At 46.2% G+C, this 27,963-nt stretch overlaps 2 protein-coding genes across 3 annotated transcripts in view; one reads left to right on the forward strand and one right to left on the reverse strand.

Annotated features, from left to right (window-relative positions):
• The window catches only part of LOC114876473, a 139,455-nt gene that overhangs the window by 46,960 nt on the left and 64,532 nt on the right, over positions 1–27,963 (forward strand). The gene's annotated exons all lie outside the window — the stretch shown is intronic.
• Positions 20,881–27,963, reverse strand: part of LOC114878973 (homeotic protein distal-less) — a 55,714-nt gene continuing 48,631 nt past the window's right edge. For both annotated transcript variants that reach the window (XM_029193382.2, XM_029193383.2), the window contains exons 3-5: positions 24,739–24,910; positions 23,894–24,206; positions 20,881–23,709 (exon numbers count right to left, since the gene is read on the reverse strand). In XM_029193382.2, coding sequence (XP_029049215.1) covers positions 23,691–23,709; positions 23,894–24,206; positions 24,739–24,910 — 504 coding nt within the window. In that variant the 3' untranslated portion in view covers positions 20,881–23,690. The remainder of the gene's footprint in view (positions 23,710–23,893; positions 24,207–24,738; positions 24,911–27,963) is intronic.

Genomic DNA, 27,963 nt, shown 5'->3' on the forward strand with positions numbered 1-27,963 from the left:
CAATTCAATTGAATTCTATTCCAGCGTGCAGTTGATATCATTGAGGTCGCCACTTAAATCCTCATTGTCGTTCGTCGCTTATTGTTTCACCCTTCGTTCGGCTACCGACGAATGTACATACGTACGTTTCTCTTTCACATCCGTACCCGCACCTCTAACCCAGGCCTAAAAGGAGACCCAGGGACCCCATGGTCCATCGAGCCAAGAATTGAAACTGTCGTTACCGTTCCGAAAGTACACGTTCTAAACAATGAGCAACGATTTGAAACGAAACCAACAGATTCAACGGTCGTTCAAGAGCGAAACGCTAAAAAATGTAGAATAAAAAGAAAAGAATTTTCTGAAAGTGTCCTACATCTCATTAAGATGATAGAATGATTCAAATAGACAATCATCCGGTAATTCGTGGAATCGTAAGATCATAAGGCTGGTGATTTCAATCGAGCTGGACGAGCGCAATGGAAGTGCGCTTTGAGCACGGACCACGAAGAGGAGGAGATGAGTCTCAGCAGAGGGAAAAATTTGGTCACCCAACCCCCTCTGTCTGCCTGAAGGGCTTTCCCTCGACTTCATCACCGCTCGAGGACGCAGGTAGCGCCATGCGACTCGACGCTACTTGCCGCGTAGCGAATTTCGAGGAGTGCTCTTCAGGGTCTTTCAACGGTGGCCGGTGCGCTGGAGAACCCTTCGTGTACCGTGAGGCCAGCAGTTCTGGTACGATGTTGTTGGCAATGCTTCGCGTCGTGGAAATATCCCCTCCCCTCCTTCCCGGCACCCCGGCCACATGGAAACGTGGACGGAATAATGGACGAAGTGAAGTGCGTCGCGGTTGCTCCCGAAGTGGGCATTGTTGGCCCACATGCTCGCTCGAACAAACCAGGTTGATCGACTTCGTAGGAACACATGGGAACGTCGACCGTCACTCCTTCTCCGTCTCATTCTTCCCCTTCGTTCTATTTTTCTCACTTCTATTTCGTACACCTTTGTTGCCCGTCCGGTGTATGCACGTCTAATCTACTTGGAAGTTGCTTCGGTTACGAGCTGCTTCAAGGGTCGTCTATTCTCTTTGGATCCCAACAAACACCAAAATCTTATCCACCGTCTGAAATCTAGAGCTATGGTCCTTGGACCCCTGGGGGGCTATGGTCCGCGAGGAATTTGAAGAAATGTTACGTACAGTTATAGTTGCGAATACAGCTAAGGAGCTGGTTCTTCAGGGTACGATAAAGTCGGAAGAAGCTGCGGTAGTTGGTGACGATCGTGTAAAGCGAATTATCCGATCTGATTATATCGTAATTGTCATTAGGTCTCGATCTCTACCGCCTTCTGTCTGTCCCAGCCACCTACGGTGCCCCCGTTAACAATCCCACTTGATTCCGTCATTGGCGACGTTGGAGTTCCTGAATGAGTTCGTAACGAGATGCACAGCCAGAGGGCTGGCCCGCGTCGGGGTTGCCAGCACGTGTCCTCAATGGACCAATCAAAGCTCACCCTCTTCTCGTCTAGTCTCTCTCACCGACTCCCTACGTTTCGCTCTCCCCGAGACCAGGCTTTATGTACATTAGCCTAATACGATGTGGTCGCGGAGGATTGGATCGTCTTTAACCGGCTTGGGACATTTTCGTCACGTGTATCTGGGAACAAATTATATCCTCTTCTTATTTTATGTTTCTTAAGCCATCGTAATAGAAAATTTCTATATCCAAATCGACTGGATGATCAACTTGCTAAACATTTACTAATGAATGTGGTAATTGAAACCGAAACGAGCGAAATGATCAACGAACGGGGCGCAATTCGCACGCAGGCGCGATTATGTGCACGCGTTCGAGCGGTAAATACGCGTTCGCATGAGTTCTGCGAGCGTGAATGCATCTCGAGAGGATCGGCGCGACTCATCGAATGGGATAGTTTAATTGTCGCACGAGGGTGCACCGTCGTTTCCTTCCAGGACGACGAATTCCGTGGAGGGGAAGCATGCGATTCCGAGCGAGTGAACGCGCACTCGATGCACCCCGTCGCGTGGACCGCTACGTAAACGCGGTTAATTCGCAATTTCGCTTCTATAGCGATGCATCTTGGAATCATAGCTACTTTTGGGGACTCTCCCGCTGATTCGTTCTTGTGATTTTATCGCCTTGAATCAAAGGGGATGAAAATTCTGGCCGATTAAATAAATTTAAGAAAGAGCCCACTGAAAGCAATTTGACCTGATAAAGTCCCTGATATCTAGCTCAGCCGAGGTGCCAAATAAGTCCAAGTCCCATTCATTACTTTCTAAACAGAAGCGTGCAACTCCTGCAAAGGCACCGACGATTTCTTCTCGACAGCAAAACGTAGTGTCTTCAGAGAGAGACGAGCCGGGGCATTCGATTCAGGGCATTCATCGCGTCGTTGCGCGCGGAATCGACGAATCGCGGAGTCTGCAATCGTAGTCGGCCGAAGTTTTGATGTCACAAGTTTCTCCTGGATGTCGAGAGTGGTTGTTAAAAGGAGTGTCGCAATCGCGGTCGGCGAGCCACCGTGCGGCTGGTCCGTACTGCGCAACCTGACGTCTTTCCGTAATCTCTCGAACATACGAACACATGCCCGCGAATATCGTGTTTGTGCGCATTTACACGCGGTTGCAACTCGAACGCGTTATTGCATTCTTGCCTACACCAAGTGCAATTATAATTTTCGAGGTTTACTGCTGGCGAGCTGTTTTTCTTTTTTTCCCAACGCGGATTCCGCGGGCTAAATTCGCTCGGACGGATTTTTACGCGTCTCCTCTCCTCGGGGTAACTGTACCGTTGGGACGAGAGCAAATTGCGTTCAATTATTTATTCGTGGAACCGTGAGGGCACGTTTGAGAAGCTGTTGCTCTCGTTCCTTCGTTAGCATTCGAGACGACGGTTTTCTAAAAGAAAGAGATTTTTTATTTACTCATACTAGCAGTAGCATTTATTTATCCCCTGATCGATAGCGGAAGACTATCCATTCACCCTCGATTCCACATTTTCTGCGACCGACAATACCGATGCCGGTAACGAACAAAAGCACTTTCACGCTCAGGGTAGGGGGTGGATACGCGGGGCTAATTGAAAAAATCTCGACGGACGCTCCAGTAACAAAACGTGACTTTTGGCGCGCCGCAGTTCGTGGAACGAGAACGGATTGGCTCGGGTTTCCACGGCGCGAAATAAAAGCCGCACCGAGTAGATTCAATCAGGGCACGAGGGGGTTTGATGAGGGATCCAGGCGGGGGGGGGAACTCGATGGGGAGAGTGGTGCGCGAGAGGCAGTCGGTTGAAGTGCAAACGCGAAGGGCTCCGTAAATGCATATCCGTGTACGTGTGCATACAATGTACGAGATTGTGCATCGGAAAAGGACGAACGATGCTCGATGCATATACGATGCAATCGTGTGTGAGTGCTCCCCTAATATCATAGGGTGCATTACGCGTTAAGTTAAGTTACACTTAAGGTTCGTCGTTGAACAGGATTACGTACATACGTGTTAATGCAACGAGTCGAGAATGCATTGTCGCCTGGAAAACGGGAATTGAATGAGTTCTATCTTGCGAATACTAATATCCGGTTACCCTTATTGTTGAAAAATTATTCTAAGCGACCTATAATTACAAATTCCTTCGAAAATCATGCAGCATCTTCGAGCTGCTCGTTAGATTAGCTTCTTGGTATCGCAAACGCATGAACCTTTGACCCGTGTACTGTTGGATACGTTGAAATAGTATTAGACCGAGCAATTGGACGCATCTGTTGACTGGTAACCGGGTGACCTCGCCTCTTATCAAATGCGTTGACGCGATAGAAGTGGAGAGGTCCATTTGTTGGGCGTTAACGTTGCATAAAAGGGAAGCAGAACGGGCAAGGGGGAAACGCGATACTGATTGCGCGAGACCGATTGTCTCTGGCCCGAACGAATTCGGTCCTTCGTAGGGCCTTCTTTCTTTCGTCGTTCTCGACGCGAGCCACTAAAGTCGAATTAGACAATCACGGCCGAAAAGATGTTTCCCCTCTAACCTTTCTCTCGAACAACCAGCTGGACGATTCTTCGACGCACACGAGTAGGTAGGCACGAGGTCGAATTAATTAAATTCGTCTACTTGCCAGGATGACCGATCCAAATGTCTTCGTGAGATTTATTTCGACCATTTGCGCCACGCGCAACGATATACGTATATCTCGAAAGATACGTCGGACGATTCAGGAAAAATTGAAAGTTTTCGCTGTCGAGGGTGAAATTCAAAAGGATCGTAACATAAATTAATAAAGACTTGTCCTAATTGATGTTTCGATAAATAAAAAAATGATTCTTTTATACGATAATGAAAATAATAAGATACATAGAAAAGTGTTGAGCAGTGGGTTCGAGTTACTTTGGATCGTTAAACATCGAACGGGGAAGCAAATTACAGGCTAGTTTAATTTAAATATGTATAGATGGATGTGTATACGTGTACACACGCATAAATTGTTTGAAATTAGCGGATTAACAGCCGTGTCCAGTGTCGTTAACTAAAACGTTAACGGGCCAGGACGTGGGTGTTAAACAGATCAGAAAGTCGTTGGTCGATCGATAAGCTTAAATCGCTCTCTCGCGTTTCGTCTGCAATTTGCGAAAGGACCTCTTAATTCGATGTGGTTTTCTGAGCTCGGCCTCGAGCCGGCCGTCAGGCACGAACAACGTGTAAATATGTAACGAGTTCATTAGGCTGCTGGTCCGGCGAACTTTCGTGCCCGCCATAACGACGATCGTCTCGCTAATTACGGTTTCACCGAATTTCCTCGATTAACGACCGAGTCTTTAGCCGCCCCTCGAATGCCGGACATAGACGCCTTAACGAAGAACTGCCCCCATAATGGAACTGATTAATCGCGCTGTTTATCCTTCCCAGCGCCGGTAAACCGCAATTAAATTTCGCGAAATAACCTGTACTTCTTTTGGATAGAAGTTCAAAGAAACGTAAGGGTATTCGCGAATCCATTTTCTTAAATCATGCTCCTCGAATTTCATTCGATGATTTAACTGTTGTCTCCAAGATTCACTTCGTTACCCTTCGGTCACGAGGATAACGAAGTTCGCCAATTTGTCGTGGTTCGCTTCGACCACTCGATCGACCGTTCCACTCGCGCAAACGCGTCCGCGTGTTCAGAGAACGCACCAAGCGTGTGTTTGTGTGTCGTGGGGTTAATTGAATCAAGCAGCACGCAACCAGCTCTGTATACACTGCCGGGTCATCCGAGGTCAAATCGGTAATGGGCTGACCCTTAATTCGCCATGTGGCCGACCACTGAACGCCGATACATCGTCGCATGGTTTCTTGGACATGCGAGCCATCCTAGATTAACCGTGACCTTGAACTCGAAACGTCCCGGACGACACAGTGGATCCACGCCAACTCCTCCGGCACGGAAAGCCACCCCTCGACTTCCGGCTACCACGCGTCGATTCGATTGATTTCGTTTATTCGATTTTCTTCCCGTGAGAATACTTGACGATATCGTTGGTTAATGGTTTGCTGAATTTTCGAAGATAATTATCGAACACCCACCTTCATCTGATAACAGTTTTCCCTAATAACAAGTCACCGGTGCATCGCGAATCTTTCTTAGAAAAAGAAAAAGAAGAGAACTTGAAAACTACCATCGTGTTTCGAGCATGTCGAATTGGATCGCGTACCCGTACGAAACGCTTACATGAAAAGGATCCGTACGCCGGGAGTACTGTGATTTTAGGGGTGGCAATCAACCGCGTATCTCGGTCTTTCGATAAAGAGCGCACAGCGATTCTGGGAATTGAATTATCCAGGCGTGGCTCGTAATGTGTTTAATATCTTTATGCGGCGGAATTCTGGCTCGAGATGAACGATCGGTCAACGATACAATGTACCATCGAAATTACACGTTGCGTTACATTGTATTACACGGTATCCGTTCGCCGATTCTTCGAAATCTACATGCCCGGCGAGCTTGGTACTGTGCGCAACCGTGTTTTTTCGCGTGTCGTGTCCACGTTACAGAAGCTCGACCGTTCCCCCGCCTCCACGATACCGGCGGGAAACGAGTGTGACCAATAATTCTTGATTAGAAAGCCGGTCGCCTCATCGGATGCGAAGGCGTACGTGGAGAAGAACGCGAAGCAACAGAAGAAGGGAGGAACGAACGTTAGGAGAACAGAGTCCCGTCTGATTCGCCGGAGACCACTCGGAGAGAGGATCCATCAATCACGAGTGTCCCGCACCTCGAGAAGTGCTGCTTCTCGCCGGTAGCAAGAACCTGCAGAACCTCGTAGCTTTTGCGACCGCGTCGGGGAGGAAGTCAGAATCCATCCGTCCGGCTTGATCGTTCCAGGGTCGCGGGGCAAAAACCGCGTAATAATCCTCGGACGTTGTACCCCGAACGGAGCTGCCGGCGATAATATCGTTCCGTTTTCGAAATATCCCATTTTGAATTTTGGAAAAACAATAACATCCTGTTTTAATCAACATTTCCCTAAGGAAGTTCCCTTAGAAAAAGAATTAGACGAACCTTTCTATTAGTTTCCACTGGAACGAACGTTGATATATCACTCTTGATACATAATTTCCATTTGCTGATCTTGCCGCAACAATTTATTAATTATTTCTGAAGTATTCCTTGTTTAAGCATGAAGTTAATGAGACGGTAGCTGAAGCGTGTTGTGAATGCAATTAGCGTTGAAATAGATAGATTCTCTCCTCTATGCTCCCTTAGATTATTCGTCTCAGCTCGCGTGATAAATGTGCTTGAACTTTCAGTTCATATTTCTTAGGATAGCAAGGACAATGTCTCTAACTCTTACCATTGCCATAAACCATCCCATTTTTTTTTTCTTCATAAAATTCGAACACGAGTTGTATACCATAGTCCAGGTTATTAATCTAATGAACTCCGTTAGATCAAAGGATACCCACGGTGCTTTCTTCTTGCCGATTGATGAATGAGGGTTGAAAATCGATAACTAATGTTTATCGTGTAGAAAGGATTAACCTGGTCACCAGATTCTGGGTGATTTCAAAGGTGTGACGAAAGGAGAGGAGTCGTGGTCGCGAAGAAACGAGGAAAAAGATGAAAGGAGAGAGGGGCCCAGGTTGTGGAGTGAAGAGGAGGACAAGAGAACCGACTATCTCGGAGGCGAGATTGTGTGTTAATGTATGGCTGGCATTCGGACGACAACCGTGACAAATTGCTTTATTAGGTTGGCAGCCCGGGAGCCTTTCCACTCGCACCTCAGGGCCGCTACTCATCGTGATTGTACGCTCTATTCTCCTCTCCACCTCTGTTCCTTATTCTCCATCCTCGTCCTCCTCCTCTTTCAACACGCGGCGGAAGACAACGTAACTCGCGGCTGGATGAATGGATGAAGCAGAATGCTCGCCGCGGGAGGTCGATGCTTTTTTGAAATCGAACCGATACGCAACTCTATCCCCACCAATTTGTCGGTGGCCAGGAAAAATGCTTCGATTCGAGCCTTTCCCACGTAAGTGGAACTAATTTGTTTAGCGTCCATCGTTCCCCGCTAATGAACCTTTTTATTGGAATCGAGGTATCGGTAATTTGTACTCTGAATATGGACGGAGGATTCGAAGAAGAAGAATACGTCTTGCCTTCGGTGTTTCAACCGCGGATCCACAGGTCATTAAGTAATCTGCAGAATAACGGTGACATCTTGGCATATGGTTGGAAGTCTCGAATCATGGATAAAAACACGGGAGGAAAATAGAGTTTCTAAAGTTAGCAGAAGAAGATTTCGTCTAGGTATTTCGATGGACGCGGTGAAATTCACTGCCACCGTTGGTCGTTTATTTCTCATGGAGGAACGAAGAAAGGGCCACCAATATCGAAGTCCAGGAAGCTGGGACAAAATCGGATCGGCCAATATTACGTCACCTGGCCAAGGCTGCCACCTTGCAGCTCGCGTCCGCACGGCAATCGAGGCGAAGCTGCGGATTATTAATGTTTGCGTCGGGTCGTTAATGGATCGGGGTCTCCCATTCGAGCGCGGGGAACGTAGAATGCGGGTCCAGCTGTGAACGCGTTATAAGATCCTTTTTTGCGCGGTACAATGTCCTGGCGACTCCCGGATGCGGCATCATTAAGTCACCTCCCCTCCTCACCTTTTCCACTCTCGCCCTTCTTCTTCTTCTTCTTCTTCGTCTGTTTTGCCAGGCACTTTTGTAACCGTGTTTCCGACGACGGACCGACCATGCCAGAATCGAATATCGACGTCGGTCTCGTGACCTCCCTGCCTCTTCCTTTCGCTAGGTTATTAACTCTCGCCGAGGGTAATTAGCCACCGTTACATAAACCGAGTCAACTGCCTAATGATCTATCGTCACCTTCGCCTGTCGGCTCCCTCGCGTCCTCTTTCCATGCCTTTTTTTTTTTATTCTCCTTCGCCAGGCTCGGGTTAGACCATACCGGCTCGTTACTTTTATTCCACCTGTTAGTCCAGTCAGCGAATTGCCCGCTGGAAATTGACGCGCTACTTGTTTGAAGATCATTAACGGCTGCCACCTTGGGATAGAATCGACCGCCTTTTCGGGTTCGATGGATCGTACGGTATTTCAAGCTGCTTCGAGGCGAGAGTTTCCAACTGTTATAAAGTTACACGGACTATAAGTGTAGCGCAATTCGTAAAAGACCCAACGCGTTGTGAACTCGCATCATCTCGTTCCCAGACGGGCACCCGCGATTCCTATTGGAAACGATTGAAGGTCTGATAGGGATGTTCGCGTCAGCTGGATCCTCGTCCAGTGTTGATTCTAGACCTATCAGACATCGTCTAAAGTCAGACGCGTGCGATTGGACGAAATGCTATAAGTGGAACATGGGAACAGTCCGGATTTCTGGTCCACGATCACGTCGCGCACGTCGGCCTCGTCAACGAATAGATAACGAAGGAGAATGAGCTAGTTGAGGCGGTTTGATACATCGGCGACATCGCCGCAACATTCATCTGCATAATTCATTCTTATCAGTACGATTCCCTCAAGCAGCGATTCTCAACCATTCGACTACGTTTCAGGCTAGATTGTCGACGAAGGTTAACGTCATACGTTGTAAAAATCATTGAAAATCATTTTTGCGCGTTCTTAGGTAGCTTCGTTAATTTTTTAGCAATTGGCAAAATTAATGTCAATCAGATATTTTCCGTGACTTTCAATGGAATCAGAGATTCTAGGATCGATATTAGTTAAGAGGAAAGGAGTGTCGATTCGTCGTAATCGTTTGTAGCGGTACAAGAGGCGAACGTTCTAGTTTAGCGAGTGTCTTTCGGTAAAGTGCCGGCATTGTTAACGTCGTTAAAGTTGTACGGTGGACAGGCAAAGCGACGCCTTTGACGCGATGGCACGATATATTAAGCGTGGTTCACAGGTCGCGAGATTCGCGTTCTCCGCACGTAAGAATAAGACGCCCACCGTATTTACCCGCTCTGAATTCCTGAGTCGCGGTTCGCCCCCTCGCGAATTGTTGCGCAGCGCAAACCCAAACTCTTAACTCTTAAGCTCGCATGACTCGGCCGACCGTCAATCTACAGGGTGTCATTAAATTCCTACTTCATCAAAATTGATCTCATCTTGCAAAAAAGAAAGAAACTGCACGATTCTTAAGACAATACACAAATGCTTACATTTACAAGATTCGAAGCAAATAAAATTTACAGAAAATTTTATTATTTCTATTTAAAAATTTCATTCTAGGGAAATTATTCTCAGATAAGAAGAGTTTAATTTTTCTTCGAATAGATAGAAGGGTGGTTGTTAAAGATCGATTCACCGATAAGATAGAATATTTTTTTGCTCTCTTCGAAACGGAAGGCGTACTTCTTCCAGGCTAAAGATAAATCGAGATACTTCAAGAACACCCCGTACCTACACAGATGTTTAAGAGCTAAGCAACTACTCAGAGCGAGTGAGTTGATGCGAGCCGCGTATCACGAGAAGGAAGTTCAATTTAACCCAATAAAGGACAATCAGAGGCCGACGGCGACCAGAGACGAGTACCTACTACTCCTCTGATGGCTAAACGGATCGACCGAGGGACTTCGCCTTCAGGTCTTTTCGGCTTAGAAGACGGAAAACTCGTTGACTCGTTCGACTTTCGAATCGGCATCAGCCAGTCTTTGATCTCTATCAGTCGACGAATTGCAAGGAATCAAACAAGAAACTCCACGTTTCTGTAATTTTACAGAGACTAATTTATTCAATGATCAAAGTGATGGAAAATTAAAACCATATTTTAAACAAATTCCTCAGGATAATTATCCATCCTCCATCTGTTCTCGATGTCCATGCGATGCTTCCTTTCTGTGCCTCGAATTCCTGAAGAATTCGATTGACAAATGCGTATTATGGACCGAGAGGACATGCGAAAATGGAAAAGGCCAATTCGGTCCATTCTTCGGGCTCGTCGCCCCGCGAACGACAAGCAACGTCTAGCCCACGATCCAATGGGCCGTGAAGCTTGTGACATGGTCCAAGTGGATTTTCGGCCAGCGTGTTCCTTACAAAAGGCCTGTAAAAGCCTGCAAAAAGGCTACGATCCGCCGGCGAGAAGGGATATGGAACAGAATGGTTTTACCGCCGGTACCGAGCATCGACGAGCTGATTCGAAATCGTTGATCGGAAACATTGGTTCTGACAGGCTGGAAAAGAGGTGAACGGACCATTTTCAGGCATTGTGGGTTTATCAATTTTGTCAATGCATAATATTTTCATTATTTAATTTATAAGCGATTATTCATATGCACAAGCTCCCCATTATCAAAGAATTGACGCCTACTTGAAAATAAATATTAACTATGATATAAATTTGATAGAAGACACAGGGTGGCAGCTAAATGAAAGCTATGGTGTCTCCAAAATCTCACGGGGTTCATTCACGGTGCCATGGAAAGAGCGAGAGCTACCTATGAGATTAGCGGGGGTTCGGTCTTAACCCTCCCCGTGGATAAGGGGGTTCGAGCATTAGCGATTATACGCACCGTGGAGCCCATACATCGGGTGTCTCCGTGTGGAACTAAACAGACAAAATGGCCACGCTCTGGCTCACCCTCGGTTCCGTTTTCCTTTTACGAGCCATCGTATCCGTCTCTCTTCATCCTTCACCCCTTCCTGCAGCCTCTCCTTTTCGCCATCGTGGTATTACCTTGACAGGGAAGAGGCGAGTCAGGAGATTTCCAAAAGTACTTTCGCCTCTTCAGTGTATCTTCGTATACCTGAATCTGAAGAACTCTTTGGAAAGCGCAGTGATACTTTCACGATGCGCATTTCTCGCGCGTACACATTAAAATCGATATTTCGGTTAATAACGGTGTTAGAAAATCGGGAAAAGATCGATGATGGAACCATTAGGAGAGAAATTCTCTTTGCATACATTAATCTTAACTGCGATCGAGTAAATGATTATACTTGCAATGTAATTATCATTTAAAAGACTTTGGAAAAATAATCTTGTATCGCAATTACACGGCTGTCAAAGGAAGATTGAGACAAGAAAATTGATATCCACGTCTCGATGTAATAGTCATAAAAGCGATACAGAGGATACTTAAAGCGGTTGCTTTCAATTATTTATACATTCTAAATAAAAAAATAGGTCATAAGATTAACAAAAGGTATCTGTTAGATTATTCTAAAAGTTCTTGCTGTCAGGGTACTTCAACGGAAAATAGAAAAAATAGAGTGCTTCGATCATCGATGAATTCTCAAGTGAACTCATTCACGAACGACGATCCATAAAATCGTAAGCACGTCAGAATGGAAGCATATGGTTCTAGTCTGGTCCGCAGGAATGTCCCAAAGATGTCCTGTCACCGCGCGTTGCGGTATGCATCGGCAAACGAAAGTAGCTTAACCGGAGATCGGTGTCATCCCTTTAACCGGGTACAATGGGGCTAAATCCGATTTTCGAAATGATCGCGTTAAACGTGCCCAGGGATTTGCCGAGGGCGGATGCCCTTCTCAATAGCCGATGTTTACCGGTCCCGATGGAAAGGGATTACCCCGTGCATATCCAAAGAGTGTGCTCCGTGGAAACCCCGTGGCGACAGAGAAGGGATGCTCGAAACTTAGCGCCACAGGGTGCACCGGGCGTGATCTGGTAGAGTAACCGTGACATCTTGTCGTCCGTATAGGAAGGCACACCGAAGAAATTAGAGCAATTTGCAGCTGTACGAATTTTTCATTTATCAGTTTGTCAGGAAGTTCATTCAGAAATGAAGACGAGCAACGTTCGGCCTTTGCCGCGGCGGCTTTAATTGCGGCTAATTGTTACGAAGGTCGGAAGCGGCCTGTAAAGACGCAAACCCACGCAATTGATGGTCACACCACGCGATAATACTGGGTGATCGAAGAGTAACGAGCCGATGGCCGCCTCTCCATTACAGACAGGTGGAAGAGGAGCAACGGTTCCGAGGCGATACGTCTGCCAATAACACGATACGTAACGTTTAATTTTCGTCCTTGAAAGCTTCGCGTGCGGATTCTTTATCGGACACTGAGAAGCCTTCTTACCTGTGTGTTTCGCCAGGTAAATATCGCTCGTAAACACATCGAAAGTATCAATCACCGATAATTTATGTCTCCGGAAAGCTGGTGGAATCGTTGTAATTGCTTCATTAGTCCTACAATTCTAATCCATCATTGTCAAGCCGGTTTGTCCTTTAGTCCCTAGCCGACGAATCGATTATAGTAAAACTCCTTTAGCCAGTAAACGCATTAGCACACAAATGCTCGGCCACGATTCTATTCGATTAACAGAGGAAATATGTTGTTCTCGTTGCGTAAGAGATGAAATCACGGAGACGGTTTTCCCGAGAACGCGCGGATTTTTCTCGTTAATTCATCAACCGCGAGGCTTACTTAACCGCGAACCGATCAGTCAACATTCATACACAATACGAAGGAAATATTTTTATTAAGAAGTTACGTTGAATATTATTTAGGTCAGGTGTACTCTTCAAAATCGCGATGCACTCGTCGGTTAGAGAAGAAGAAAGAAAGACGGTGATCCAAGCGTAGAGGATGCCACGCACGAGCGACGCGTATCGTGCAGAAATGACAATGGCCGAAAGGCAAATTGCGTCTGCGTGGCTGGCACGAAAAGTCAGGCAGCAGCCTTGAGAGAGCTCGCGAGTTCCTTCAATAACGTGGGATAAAGGTGAGAGTAAAAGAAGAAGACGAACAAACGTACGATGTATAGGAGAATGCATGCTAGAATTTTTCCCTTGCATTCCTCGTACGCTCGCGGCTTCGTTCCCTCCCTTTTCCACCTTCCACGTATCCGTCTGTATACGAAAGTCTATTCGTCATCGGAGTGTCCAATTTAAGAATAAAAATTACAGATATTTAGTTAACTAACGAGGACCATAAATAAAGCGAACCAACGAGCACACGCTCGTCCACCTGTCGATAAGAAAATTGATAGTACGTACAGAGAAATGAGGATGATTAAAAAAGAATAAATGAGGAGCCAGTTTTAAGCAAAGAGAAACGGGGAAATAATAGCCGGTGAAAGAGAAGAGTAGATCTGCTCGCTGGCTGTTCATTAGCGTAATTAACGGGTCCTCATTAAGCGTATTATGGAACGAACGGACCTTACTAGCGAGTCCTGGACATCGGTTAGCTTACTGGAAACGGAACCACGCGTCAATTACATTCGAGTCGCGTGCTGTTCTTCTTCTTCGGCTTCGTTGTCTCTCAGCATCGCGAGGACCTGCTGTTGTCCACCAACGTGGAAAGAAGTTCACGCATTGTTTTGTACCAATTAACCCTTTCGTGCCGGCAGTATGCCGAATTCAATTTGGAGCTCGCAATACCACCCTAATGAATTTTTCTCACAAGCTGAATTTCAAGAAGCCGCCCGAAGAGGAGGGTTCCACGTGTTTCGAGAAACACGTTATCGTTCCCGGTATTTTATTCGGATAATGAAATAAGGAGAATCATCGAAGGGATCATTTCTTCGATAATGCAATAACGCTCGTCTCGCTCCCTGTTTGGAGTAGTACGTTGCAACGTACACGACAAAACACTCGGTTAGTAATGAAGCTACGACTCGAGCTGAATTTCAAGCGGCACTTCTTCGGGAAGAAGTCCATGCGTTGCTGAAGAGATGTTATTATACCAGTGCTTCTTGGGATAATGATATCGAAAGACATCATCCGTGGTAGAATTCCTGCTGACCAGCTGATGTGGTGTTCCGTTCGAATCCGTTCAGCTGAGAAAATAATTTATACACTATTTTCAAAGTTGAATCAGTGAAGAAGATCCCCAATTAGGGGTGACACGCGCGTACACGAAATTCCACCGCCGCCATCCATTAACGAGCTTCGAGTCGCGTTAATCCCGTTGTCCGACAAATTCGAAAATAATAGTACAGCGGCGCGTTGTAAAATAAAGCGAGCGATGCGTGTGCTTGACAAAGGTTTGAAGGGCCACGCGTAAGAAGGGTTGACGCGTGCCACCCGAGCCCTGAAATCGGACGCGATGATAGGTTGAAACGGTGATCCGTCCCAGTACCTTTGACTGTTTCGTTATCGGGGCAGTATAAAGGAACCTAATTCAACCCTCTTCGTTCACCATCTAACGTAGCCTCGTCGTGTTCGAACCTTAAACTCTGATCAGCCGATATCATCGTTGTTCAGACAACATCATTTGTATTGGGTAGATAACAATGCGTTACTTCAACAAATTTATGAGTTAAATGGTTCGTTCATGTTTCATGTTTCAGGAGATAGGGGTACTTTAAGTACGAGACTTCAGCGCGGGCATGGATGGTCGCGTAATTTATGATACTTAGCGTAAAAATTAAATACACCACGTGGTAGTTAAATATGGGTAACTTCAGACATTTCTATCACTTTGTTGTAGCTTTCATCGAAACTTTTCGCGATGTAGATGGTAGACGTAGATAACTGTGGGGCAGCTGGAAAGCGCAATTGGTTTCCATCCATTATTTTGCAGGGAAAATTAATTAATTCGAAATATTTGAACGTATATGAATTTCGAAACAAGCATAGATTGATAAATAAAAAAGGCGCTTGAACTTTCAAAGACCGATCTCACATAGGCGTGGCACGAGAGGGGGTGTCGCCAGGAATATTTTATAAATTAATGTCAATGCGAACGACGATATCCGGTTACACCGGAAGCACCCGGTACATGCGGCCGACTTGCCGGGGGTTGCAGTCGAGGTTGAAGAAAGGCCAGAGGGTGAGAGAGACGGACAGAGGGTGGAATGTCGAAGGTAGGGTGAAAAAAACTTACATGGGGCGCACACCAAGTCCTCCCACATTGTAAAGTACCCCTGCACTCTAACACCGGTCGGCTTTTTCATTGCGCGTGCTTTTTTCTTTTTTCTTTTTTTTTTTTTACCCTCCTTTCGATCGCGATTGTGTCCGAGACACCGGGGGCGTGAACTCGCCGATGCCGGCACTGGCCTCGAGGCGTTTTTCGCATTTACAAGCGCCCCGAAGAACCGTTGGTGCTCGCGAATAGTACAGCTGCCTGTGTGCACTCAAGGAGATTTGCAAGTTTATACTTGTACCTTTATGTTACGACAGAACTCATAAATTTTGCTTTTTCAAGCTTGATGATGACGAGGGACAAAAGAGGAACTTTTGTAAAAATGACCATTAGAAAGATTAAGTGTTAGAGGATTTGACTCCTGGTCTTTCAAAAATGTCTCGAATAGAATTTGTTATTTTTTTTAGAAAACACCCTTCATCTTCAATATTCTCGTCCCCCTCAGACATTCTAATTCATCTTGATTATGTTATCTACCAGCATGTATTGATTGAGACACTATCGTGTTAGACCCCACAGTCCCTGTACTTCTAATAAAATAATCATCTGAAATGATGATATCTTTAATTTGGCCCTCGCAATTGTTTGCAAAAAAAGGAATCGAATGAATAGTCTTCATTGATTTTCCTTTTCTTTGAGTCGATCCAAAAAAAAGAAAAAAAAAAACATAAAAGAACATCGATGTATCTAACTTTTACTATCAATTATTCAACATATAATCGTGCGTTCGTTTTCCCTTCCTTTTCCTTTGACTTCGCCTACGATTTTCAGTCGTTCAACCTTCGAAGACTGTAGCTCGAGTTACGAGGAAAACTAGGGTGTTACCAGGAGGGTCTATAGAACGTCTTAGATCAGGGTGGTGAGCTACGACTTCAACCCCTCGAGTTTACTCCTCGATGTTACGGTTCGTAAATTATGACATTAACAACGAATGTATTGATTGTTTTATTCGCAATGCAAAGTAAACACTATTGAGCTTAATAATATGACTTCAAATATTTAAAATCATTTAATTATATTAAGTTTATAATCTTGCTCATGTGTGATCTATCATAATTGTACACATGTTTGGAACTAATAATGAAGCAATAAAAAAGGGAATCAAAAATAGAAATAACAGTGGAAAGAAAGATATTCCAAGGGAACGTTCTATAAATGATCGCGTACGTTCTCCACCCCCGTGAATAATACATGAAATGTTTCCTTTCTTCGCGGTGCTCGTGGTTGTGCGACAAAAGAAGTATCGATGCAAGAAGACTGCACGATTTATAGACCAGAACGTTCAGACCTGTTGAAAAATGCACGCAGAACAAACAGATGCATCCCTCTAACTTGACACGACTAATTCCTGCAAACGATTCCATTCCCATTCAACTCTTTAACCTGCCGTCGATTGAGAAACGAGCAAAAAATCTTCGCTTAGTTAGACGTTATCGTAGCTATAATTTCGCCAACGATTTGGCTACCGTCAACAGATAAGATCTAGGATTACCGTGGGCCCCGTTAACGTCAGATTAGTGTCACCAGCACTTTTCTAAAGTGACCCCACTCGAGAGAGTGGGTCAGGGGGTCGGACACACGCCCGCTGTCCAATGGTTCTCGGTTCTTTCCGACTACCGTGCCCGAAGTTCCTTTAAATCTGTTTATTTTTGCGCGGCTTTAGCTGACAGGTAGTCCCTCGAAGGTACGGGCCACTGAAAGAGGACTCGTGTCCTCTGGAAGCCGTTCCCCCGGGCCCTCATCCTAATCCCCTTAACCCTTCTTAACGTCAGAAATAAAGGAAGATGTCGACAGATCGCTTCGACACACTTGACTTTTCTTCCCATTTTCTTTTTTACGTTCTCTTGGATTTTTCAATGGCGCAAGTTTGCGTAAAAACACAGAATGGCAAACGAGAAGAATTGTTTGGAATGGAAAGGCGAAAACACGGGTGAGGATATAATATAGAAAATAAGGAGGAGACCGAGACTTGATACGACGGGATTAGCCCTGGCTCCTAAATGAGCGTTAATGGCAAGTGATTTCTTAATCACCTTAACGATCACCATGCTCATAACTCGTCGCTGTGGACAGTGGGGACCAATAAAAGCCAATTTATCCGATATGTTCGCCGTGTTATGCCGATTCATCCGACATTCTCTTTTTTTTTTCTCTTCGTCTTTTGCAACGCGCAATTGATTTTCGGGGGGAATAATCATTGTGCAACTGTTTATTCTCTTCGTTCTTGTTTTTCTCAGTCGTTTTCAATATTCATGTTGCGTCTATTACCGAGAAAGGTGTTTAATATTTAAAGAAACTCGCGTACAACCTTTGAGATTCTTCAGCACATTTCTATTAACGATAGCAGAGATATGAATCAATATAAGAAATGATGCGATTTGAAAGTAAAATAACTCGGGACTTTAATTTCGTTTTTCTTCCAATTCCTGAGAAACTGTCGGCATAAATTGTAACAGCAATTAGTGGCTTGATTATTTTTTACTCGCTTCTATACTGCTTTGCCTCGTCTAATTTGTGCATATCATTACCTAAACGTTTCATCCGATCTGGAATATTCATATAAACGTTTATGCCTGTAATGGAATAAGTTCGACGATTTCAACGTAAATTCTACACGTAACGTTAAGTGGAATATGAAAACAAGATGCAAGAAACGTCGCGGACGGTTGTTGAATTATAAAGCAAGTTGCTTGCTTAATTCACGAATACGCGTGCGTCTTTCCGCCACGTGGCTTCAACCCTTGTGAGACAAACGATACGCTGGGCGGAGTTCTGCGTACGTTTCCTTTCGACCTTTGTGCCTCTGTGCGGTGCAACTTCGCCAGCTGGATGTGTCCAGAAGGCGTCGCGACAATTCGACGTTAAAAAACCATTATGTGTTATGCCAACGGTATTTCAGTCACTGCAAGCGTGTCGAATTTGAACGGCAAAGAATTTGAGAAATCAACGGTCTGGAAAATTACCCTTAGATTTAATAAAATTTTACGTAATCACCTTATGTCGTTGCTAAAATTTCTTTTAAAAAATCATTAGTTATTAAATGAAACTGTTCAATTTCCAAGCTTGAAAATCCCGGCTCTCAGCAGAGAGGACAGGGTCGGCGTCGGAAAAGGAGGAAAAGTTAGATGGAAGAAGCAAGAGGTGGTCAGGTTGGGGTGCCAATTTGCGATTCCACGCAGCAAGAAGGGCGTGGCGGTCTCGCGCATGGGGTGGCTCGCTCGTTTGCGCGACATTGTCGGGCAACCCCTAACCTTCTGGCTGCCCCTGCCATCTTTCTCTCAACGACCCTCGCGCGTTCTAATCCCATAATTCTCTTATGTGGATGAAAACCAACGGGTTCATCCTTGAAGGCCACGGCTCGAGAAAACGACGTTTATGAACCCGATTGAAAGACAGTTATTGGTATGCAGCTCTCGTGCCAGAAATTATAGGGATAAATTTAACTGTCCATTAGAACCTTGTGAAAGAGACATTGAATACTCTTTTATTTTTGAAAATTAATATTTTTCGACAGAGATCGATGCAGAAGACGCGGATGATAGTATGAAAGACAATTCAACGATGATCCCCGACAGATAGAAGTATGGTGGTGGAAGGAAGGGACGAAGTAATAGAATTAGTTCGACCAGACGAGGAGACCTCCTCACTTAGCTCGCTATAATACGAGGCAAGTTCCGTCACGAAGACCTTAATATCCGCCACTTCCTCCGCCTCCCACTCGTTTCGTTTGTTTATTCGATATCGTTCACCGTCTTAGCAGGTCGTGGCTCGTTCTTCCTGACCCCACGATACTAATTCCCTTTCCTACTCGACCGCGCGTTAACGAACGCGTGTACGTCCGCGTATCAACCGAACGATCAACTTGCTTCTATTTCCCTCTAGGTTCGAAACGTTCAAAACTACAACGATTCGCATTAATATTAAATATTCGAGATATTAATATCCAGCCAGCTACTGTACGCTTTTTCCACGGATGAATTTCGGTCGGCGTAGTTCCGTGGCGAGGAGGCCGATATGTGGGTTAAATGCTAATTGCTTAAAGTCGGGGCAACCCGGTGGCACGATCTCTGGCAACGATAAACGAGGAAACTACACGAAGTCCGCGCGTTCCTCTCCTCACCTACGTTCAGGGAGGGCCAAGATGATCGCGACGCGCGATACTCGAGTTCACGAGCGGTTTAATAGTTTAATTTTCTACTCGCCTGATGTTTGTTCGCCCTGTAGATTCGCATCTCATCTTCGGGAATGCAATTAAACGAGAGAAGGTGGAATGGTGGCCTGGATAATAGAATAAGGGGATGTTGAGGGAAGTTGAATTAAACGAGCCTTTATACAAGGTCCCGAGCATTTGTCTGGAACACGATCTCCGACACGGATTTGATTAGACGGAAGCGGTCGTTTGCCATCGGTACACGTGTACACACGGTACCGTTTAAAATTCATCTTTCTTAACCCTTTTCCAAATCGAAAGCATATTTTATTAAAGATTCTTTGCGAGATCGAACGCTTCCTCGCCGCGTCGAATGTATACACCGGCAAAAAGGGAAGAAAAGAGAGAAAAAAAAAAGAAAAACGGCACACAAATTCCAAGTGCGCGCTGAATCGCTACCGGGACGAAGAAGCAAACATCCACTCGACATAATCTTTTCGAAGGTACACCACAATGAATACCGGCGCCTTCCAGTCGAAGGCTCACAGCCGAGATCCATCGACCATTGTGTCCATTATAGGTTTTTGTCCCCCGTTGCAAGGAGGTTTCCCGTGCGTCTTGTGAGACTTTATGCCGCTGCATTGTCGTGCCACGCTCGTCCCTCTTTCTCTCTCCTCCTATCTCCTCCCTGCTTTTTTCTCCCTTTTCATCGAGTATAAGTTTACGTTTGAAAACCGCGGCGAGGCGCGCACACTGCATTCATTGGAACACATCGGTACACCTTTTTCTGTCGGTGGTGCCGCACGGACGAGCAAGCGTAGTCGCGCGTAGCGAACGACTGAGTGCCTGAAACATGGCCGCTTTTGTCGGCCAGAAGTGGCCTTTGTCTCGTGAAAATCAATATTCGGATAAACGAACGATTTAATCGTTCGATGGGTAATTGCCTTATTAAGCTCCGTCACCATTATCATCGTTAATGAGACGGACATGGTGCAATGATATCCAATGATGCCGGATCTGAATATTAAAATGAAATACTTACCGTTCCGACGTCATAGAATTCGATCGTGGATTTTTATTTTCTGCAAGACTTTTCCAAGACACCATGTAGACCCGCGTCGGACGATAGTTGATGGCTTCGCTTTAAGCGAGATAGGAGTACAGTTATCCATAAAAGTAGAGCATGCGTACGCCGGCTCTAGAACGGCAGGTGGTGTCCGCTACCGGTGAACAAAGAGAAAAAGTAGAAAAAAGGAACTGGAACCTATCGTCAGGACATTAGATATCCGTTCGACGTTGCAGTTATCCTGGAAAGATCGAATTGATCGATCGATAATATTGAAATTGAATTGGTTTCCACGTGGAATCGAGAAGGGATGGTGAATAAACCCTAGATCGTTCGTTTTAAATTGAATTAATTAGTTATTATTCATATTTTATACAATAGTAATCATAATTAAGGTATTTTTAGTCCTCGTAATATCTATATTCGTACAAGGGTACTCGATAAAATTGATAAACTTGGGGAGGGGGGGTCTGCCGTGTGTTGTTAACCTATATGTATATAGACGATTTTCTCTGGCTTCCTCTCTCATCTCTTTACACTCTTATCACAATATCGTATTTTACACAGATTTCTTTCATTTTTACGGCTTACGTGCTAAGGGCGGGGGAGTGTTTGGGCCCCGGTGCAATATTTACACGCGTACGAGGATCGATACGCGATCATTTTCACCAATCACGATCGATCCTCGTTGACATGCACCGAGACTAGTAACGCTAGTAAATTCTACGGACTTTTCCATCGTTTTTTCTCTTTTTATTTTTCTCCGTTCTTTGCACGACGTTCACCGTCCCGTTTCCGCTTCGCCGTCGAGTAACACGCTCCTCCTCGCTCGCGCGTTTTACGCTGTTTTCTCGCTAATACACTCGCATCTACACGCAATTTAGGAACTGAGGGAACTTCGTCTTAAATTATACACGCGCACGCCTCCTTATTGCACCGAATCGAAAACGCAAGAACCGCTTCTTCTCTGCGGTCGAAGCTAACGGCACTTATTAGTATACACGGAGGGAATCATTGTCGTCATCGTCGCGTTGAAACGTTCTCCGCGTACACTCGAGATACCGCGTCCCGATTGTCGTCGCCCGACGCCTGGAATCGCGACGCTGGAATTCTGATGGAAAGTCGCGTGAACCAGGCCCGTCGATCTAACTCGTCCCCGTTTTTCCTTCGCGCGGTTTTTTCGAGGAACACGAAAGCGTCGTGAAACTGACTTTCCAACATCGCGACGTTGATTTTTGAATTATATTACAGACAGGACCTCGATTTGAATTTGAATTTAAAAAGTTGAAAAATTCGATTGACGCGATGAAGCATTTCTAAGCGCAAACTTAATTACAGTATATTTTTGTAAAAAGCTTCTTTTGTATACAAAATACATTTTTAATTAGGCCCTTTAATCGAGGTTCTGTTTATTTTGAATATAAAGAAGTTTGAAGGATTTCACCGATAGAGGGTGGAAAAGTATGAAAGGGTTATCTCGGCGCGGATTTCACGAATTCCGTCGCGTCGTTGGCCAGACGGCGGGCAATCTTTGTAGGCGAAAAAAGAAGGCAGAATCAGGAAGTAAAGGAACCGTGCGAGACCGCGTTCTCATGAGACGACCATTGTTGCACCGACACGCCAGAGGATTTGGGTCAGCGGTGGGGCTTCACCGACCCTCCCAGTTTCCCCTTGGTCGCAAACCGCAACCGTCTTTTTCTGCGGTTTCGTGGTGTCTCTTTTGAAAGCTAGCTAGATCGTTGGCGGACGCAAGATGGCAAGGGTGAGCCAACATGGCCGACGGGAAACGGTAAAAACAGCGTAAAACCTGGAACGTTTCGACGTACGCCGACGAACGATCACGAACGAAGGGAGAGATGATGAATTCCGACGGAAATTCGAGTTACCATCGGGATACCACTGTAAAAAAAAAAAAGAAAGAAGTGTCACCGATTCTGATTCAACACGCACGAAACACTAAACTGAGTGACTTTCATGAATTTAATGAACACGCACGTCACAGCTGTCCGTCGCGTCGTCGCTCGGGATAATGATTTTTCTCCAGTCCCCATCCTCGTCGCTCATCCTCTTGGAGATTCGTCGAAAATCGCACGCGCGTAACTCGCGTTCTCCGCTCCTTTTCGGAGGAGGTACGTTGCTTCATCCGGAAAGGAGGGACCGGTGATTACACCGCGCCACCGTGATTGCCGAGATCGTTTGACTCACGAAAATGTCATTAGGATTTCATTACTTCCAACCGCCTTGAGGAACGACCACTCTCGACGACCACGAGTTTCTGCAACGCTTCTCACTCCCTTTCTCTCATTCTCCCTTCGTCCGTTCCTTTGCTGCCCCCCTTTATCCATTCTTCTCGCTCGCACGACGTTGGATCACAGCTTCCATCACGAAGTGGGTCAGCCATTTCGATTGGCCAACTGTCACAAGGGGATAGATCGACTAACGTCATCGAACGGATTGACATTTACCAGACGAACGGAGATCGCTTTGGATGGATCCGAAAACGGATCCTTGGTCCGAGCCGAACGGGATAATTGTACACCGACGTATTCGCCATACCACGATTCGCCAACTTGACATTTAACGAAGCTAAGGAAACTTTATCCCGGCCAGTTGAAATCTTCGATGACGATAATGATGCTCTGTTAGATCGATCAACGATCATCGGTTAACCTAGTTCGTCCGGTTTCGTGGATTCGATGACGATCTTCAATAGGAGATTCTACGCGTTTCGCGATTCTTGTGACTGACAATTAGTCGCGCTTTCGGTTTCGCGTTAGGCAGCGTCAGTAAACGAGATCGGTATTCGTCATATCTTTAACGATCAATCATTCGCGATCATCGTTTATGATAAATAATCGTTCGTGATTTACATTTTCGTCAAGAATGTTCGCGTTTGATTTAGCAGGTTGTCTCGTCTTGGACGATCCAGATTCTCTAAGTTTGCTACGACGGTGAAATCTGTCACCTTGGACAGGTTCATATGGAAATCGACCGTAATAGAATAGAAACAATATTAACATCGAACGCGAATTCCATCGCGACAGGTGCTATACGTATTCACACTTTGAGGCAGGGGCGCTGGCACGTCCGCGGTGCTACGAAGAAGAGGTTCCTCCTGAACACAGTTCGAACGACATCTTCGTTAAACCGCTGGCCACACCCTGAAAAATACCAAAAACCACCGAGCTATTAAAACTCACCCCTCGTACCTTCCATGAAAATAGGGGGAAAAATAGCTCGAATAAATTTAATTTAATTTTCCTCTGCACTGGGAAAATATTAAAAACAAAATTGAAATTTTAGAAAATATCTTTATACAGAATAGCGTCCGGAAATGGTACTTACGTGAGGAGTCCGGGATTAGGATCCGCCTGATACCAGGAGTACTGTGGCATGTAACCCGCGTGATGGGGTGGTGGCGGCGGAGGCGGTGGATGGTGTCCAGGCGTATGGGGGTGGTGGTGGGTATGCGGTGGCGCGTGCGGATGCGGATGGTGCTTCATCTCGCCCGGCCAAGAGGGTGCGGGTGGACTCTCGTTGTGCTGAGGCGACATCTCGCTTCCGGGGCTCGAACTGCCGGGGGTGTGACCCCCTGCACCGCCTCCCATCCCTCCGAGGTACCCTGTCGTCGGACTACCCGACACAGAACTTCCACCACCTGAAACATTCCGAATCGATGCTTGAGATACCAGAGGATTTATTTTTTCAATAATGGTGCAATTTCATTTCGCGCGATCCAGTCTATAGGATACTCGGCAGGTGCATCTGTTGAACCAGTTGCATCTCGAAAATCAAGTTAAGATCTGGATCGGCAAGGTTGTCGAACGGTTCTCTGTCGGTGGCGTAACGATCTCTAATTGATTTATATCTTCCGATTGGATATTCGTTAGTTGCGTTCGCGTTCAAGAACAAGAACGACAAAAATTCATACTACGTTTTCAGCATAGCTTTATCCCAATTAACATTCATTCGTACACTTGAAACGTATCGTGTTACGGCTTACGTTCAACCGTCGAGCCGATTGATCTAACGCCGCATTTTCAGGATAATTAAAATCGTGTCCAACTTGAAATCAAGACGATAATTATTCAAACTCGTGACACGACTGACGTGTGCGTTTTTCATCGAGCAACCTCGTGATGCGAAACTTTTTCAAAACTATTCTTTGAAATTATTACGAGGAAACTTACCTCCTTGCATGAGACTTCCGGGTTGACCCGGTTGAGGGGATGGTCCTCCAGGCAGAGCGGTTCCACCGGCTAGGAGACTACCGTGTTGCCCTCCACCGCCTCCGCCACCCTGCTGTGCCGCTTTCATCATCTTCTTGTATTTACTTCTTCTATTCTGGAACCAGATTTTCACCTGCAACAAAAATCCAAAGAACGACCGTTCAGGTGAAACTCGTTTCGCGGGTTGTCAGTAGCTATTGGCGGGAGAGACCGCTATAGAGGAAAAAAGGGCGGAGAAGAAGAAGAAGAAGAAGAAGAAGAAGATGATGAAGAAAAAGAAGTTCGTCGTCGCTCAGGTTGATGTACTATTTAACGTGGACCTGAGACGTTGGTCTCGGGAGAGGCCGGCAATTTTCACTGTCTCTGTTGTCGCTGTCCTTCTGTCCGTCAAACATCCGATAATTACAGAGTCCGATATAAATTTCTGCGAGTACGAAGCGCGTGTAATGATATACGCCTCGCGTGTACGTATTTTGCGCGGGAGAAGGACGACTATAGAAAAACACCTTCGTGAAACTTAAAATATAAAAATAATCTTCATCAGTTTTTCATTGAAAATATTCCATTCGGAGACAGCAAGACACGAAAGAGGAAACGTGAATCGCACGGTTCAATCGTTTGACCGGAATCTACGTAATACGTCGCATCGTCGCTACCGGGTTTAAGCAAATGAAAAAAGAAAAAAAGGAGTTACTTGGTTTCGTAACAGCGTCGTTTCTTTTGCCTATCTACCTACACGCCGCGGAGTTCGGTTTGTGCAGCGGATACTAATGCGCGTGTGCTGCACCGTTGGGATTGCACATGCAGCGTATTTTTTTGTGTCTTCGCGCGATCTATACGTGCGCTGCGTGCACGTGACGAGCTACTCAACCTTACGTAAGCTCGGTTAGACTACACGCGAGAGGAGTTTCATTTGGTTCCGCGGAGCCGAATGAACCGCCGCCGCAACGGGTCAACCCTTTCTCGTGAAAAAGTTCCGTGAACAATCTGGTGGAAAAAGAAATGTATCTGAAATCTCTATCACGATAGCGGCGTTGGATTTTATCGACGAAGAGATTTCTACGGGAACGCGGACGTTTCCGTTTCCATTTTAGACAGAAAGGAATCTATTAGCTCGAATTTATACGCCGCAAGGAAATTCACGGGCGTCTCGTTCTCAAGCTACGAAACAGCGTAATTCCCCTGAAAACCGATAAGAATCGCGTTTGACGGGCGACGAGAAGACGCTTTAAAAACGTGAGCCCACGTTTCTACTCCTCGTCAACCCTCGGTTCCGGCGGTTGCGCAATCGGCAAAGGACGCTTGGGTGCCGGTGCGTTCGCGCGTCCACCACTTTTTACGCCTTGGGCGTCAATCAAAAACCGTACGGTTACTTTAATTAACTAAGTTGGTTCCGCGGAGCGACGAGCCGCAGGCAGGTGAAGGTGTTCGAGGGAAAGAGAGGGTTAAGGATAGAATCACAAAGAACTTTAGAAAGAAAATTATTATTCCCGAATTTGTATTAATCCTTGAAAATCAAACGTTAACGTGGTCTTTCTCTTTTTCTTTATCGCTAATATCAAAAAAAGACAGCAAACGGTAAAGAGGGTAAGAAAGCATGGCCTCGTCACGTCAAAACGAGTTCATTAAAACCGCAGTGCGGGTTCGTCTAACCTCGAAAGAAACGCAGCACCCGCGGCCCCGGCATTGTTTCACGTTTCGTACAGGCGGATCGGTCCGCTGAAACTCGCGGCTCGCGTACCCACACAACGACCAACGGTCAGTTAACACGGCACGTACACGAACGCGTGGATCGTGTAAGATGGCCGCGGAGTTAGAGGTACGTACGGTATCGGCCGAAAAATATGTTGCTGCCACAACACAGGGAACTCTTGCTTCCCTTCTCCGTTGGTCGGCGAGCGTGCGCCCGGCGTGCCGGCGGAAATAAATCTCTTTCTAATTGCTCGGTGAAAAAAGTCGACGTTGCAGGGGATGGCTCCCGACAAAGGGGGCCCAGCGCTAAAACCGCGTCTCGACCATGGTTTATTTCGCCGGTCGCTCGGTCTTCGAGCGGTTCGCCAGCACTACCGCTTTGTTTATTGATATTTACTACCCGCGTGACACGCGGATCACGGTGAAGAAAGAAGGGTTGTTCGCTTTTGTCCACGAGATTCGTCCGCGAGTTACGCCTCTTTTATTTCATTTACTCCGCTCGCGTCGGCGTTCCCCTGTCATAGAAACGACGCAGGTGTAGATTCTTCGGCTCCGAGGAACGTCCGAGGCGTTTTTGCAGTTGGGAAACACCGTTCGGACACTCGCAACGCGACCACGGTACAAGTATATTTTCAAAGAAATTCCGCGGCTGGATTTTTCCTTCCGCGAAGTTCCACGAACCTTTCTACGCCCCACGGAGATGGTGCTCTTTGATTTCTGCCCCGGCATCGATTATCGTGATCGGTCTAGCCGCACGAACGCGTAGGGACATCCGCAACCGGACGGCAGCAGGAATCCGGGCAAAAAACGCGCACGGTCCGCGGTTCGAAATGTATGCAAATGCGCGTGACGAGTCGGCACCGCCTCGCGACGGAATACGTAAGTACGCGAGCCGAGGGAAGAACGAGAAGACGACGACGAGGAGGAGGAAGAAAAAGAAAAAGAACCGGCGTGTGCGGACCGGGCATAACGCCGATGGCCACTGGGAACGCCACGGTGGCAAGCTGCTGTTATCTCGTTCCCTCCAGCAACCCTGGAGAACGCTCCGGTGCACGCGTGTACACGTAGTTTTACGCGTTCAGGTCGAGCGCAAAAATCGCACCCTCCTGTCAGCCGGTGGTCGCGGGGAATCTCTTGCGAGGAAAAACAAAGCCGAAAGAAGAACCCTCCCGGCGGGCAGCGGGATAGAATCCCAAGAAATAGCCGCTTGAATTAATCACTTAACACATTTTTTTTTTTTCTTCTAAGGTAGAATTTTTTCTCCGTTTCTTGGGATTCTTGCCCCACAGTGCGACGTGATTGACGTCGCCGGGACCAGAAACGACTTCCGACGTGGCCGTCGGCTAAACGATGAGGCTGGTAACAGCCCCCGTTGCTGTCGATATCGACGATGCATACTCGATGAGCGACGGATCGTCGCTTTAGGGTGAACGCGAAGGAGGGAAGAAGCAAAAGGGGTACCGCAGCAGCCGGGACAAGGTATCGGAGTAAAAA

This window comes from Osmia bicornis, chromosome 14, assembly GCF_907164935.1.
Source record: "Osmia bicornis bicornis chromosome 14, iOsmBic2.1, whole genome shotgun sequence".
In the NCBI taxonomy this organism is placed as follows: Eukaryota; Metazoa; Arthropoda; class Insecta; order Hymenoptera; family Megachilidae; genus Osmia; species Osmia bicornis.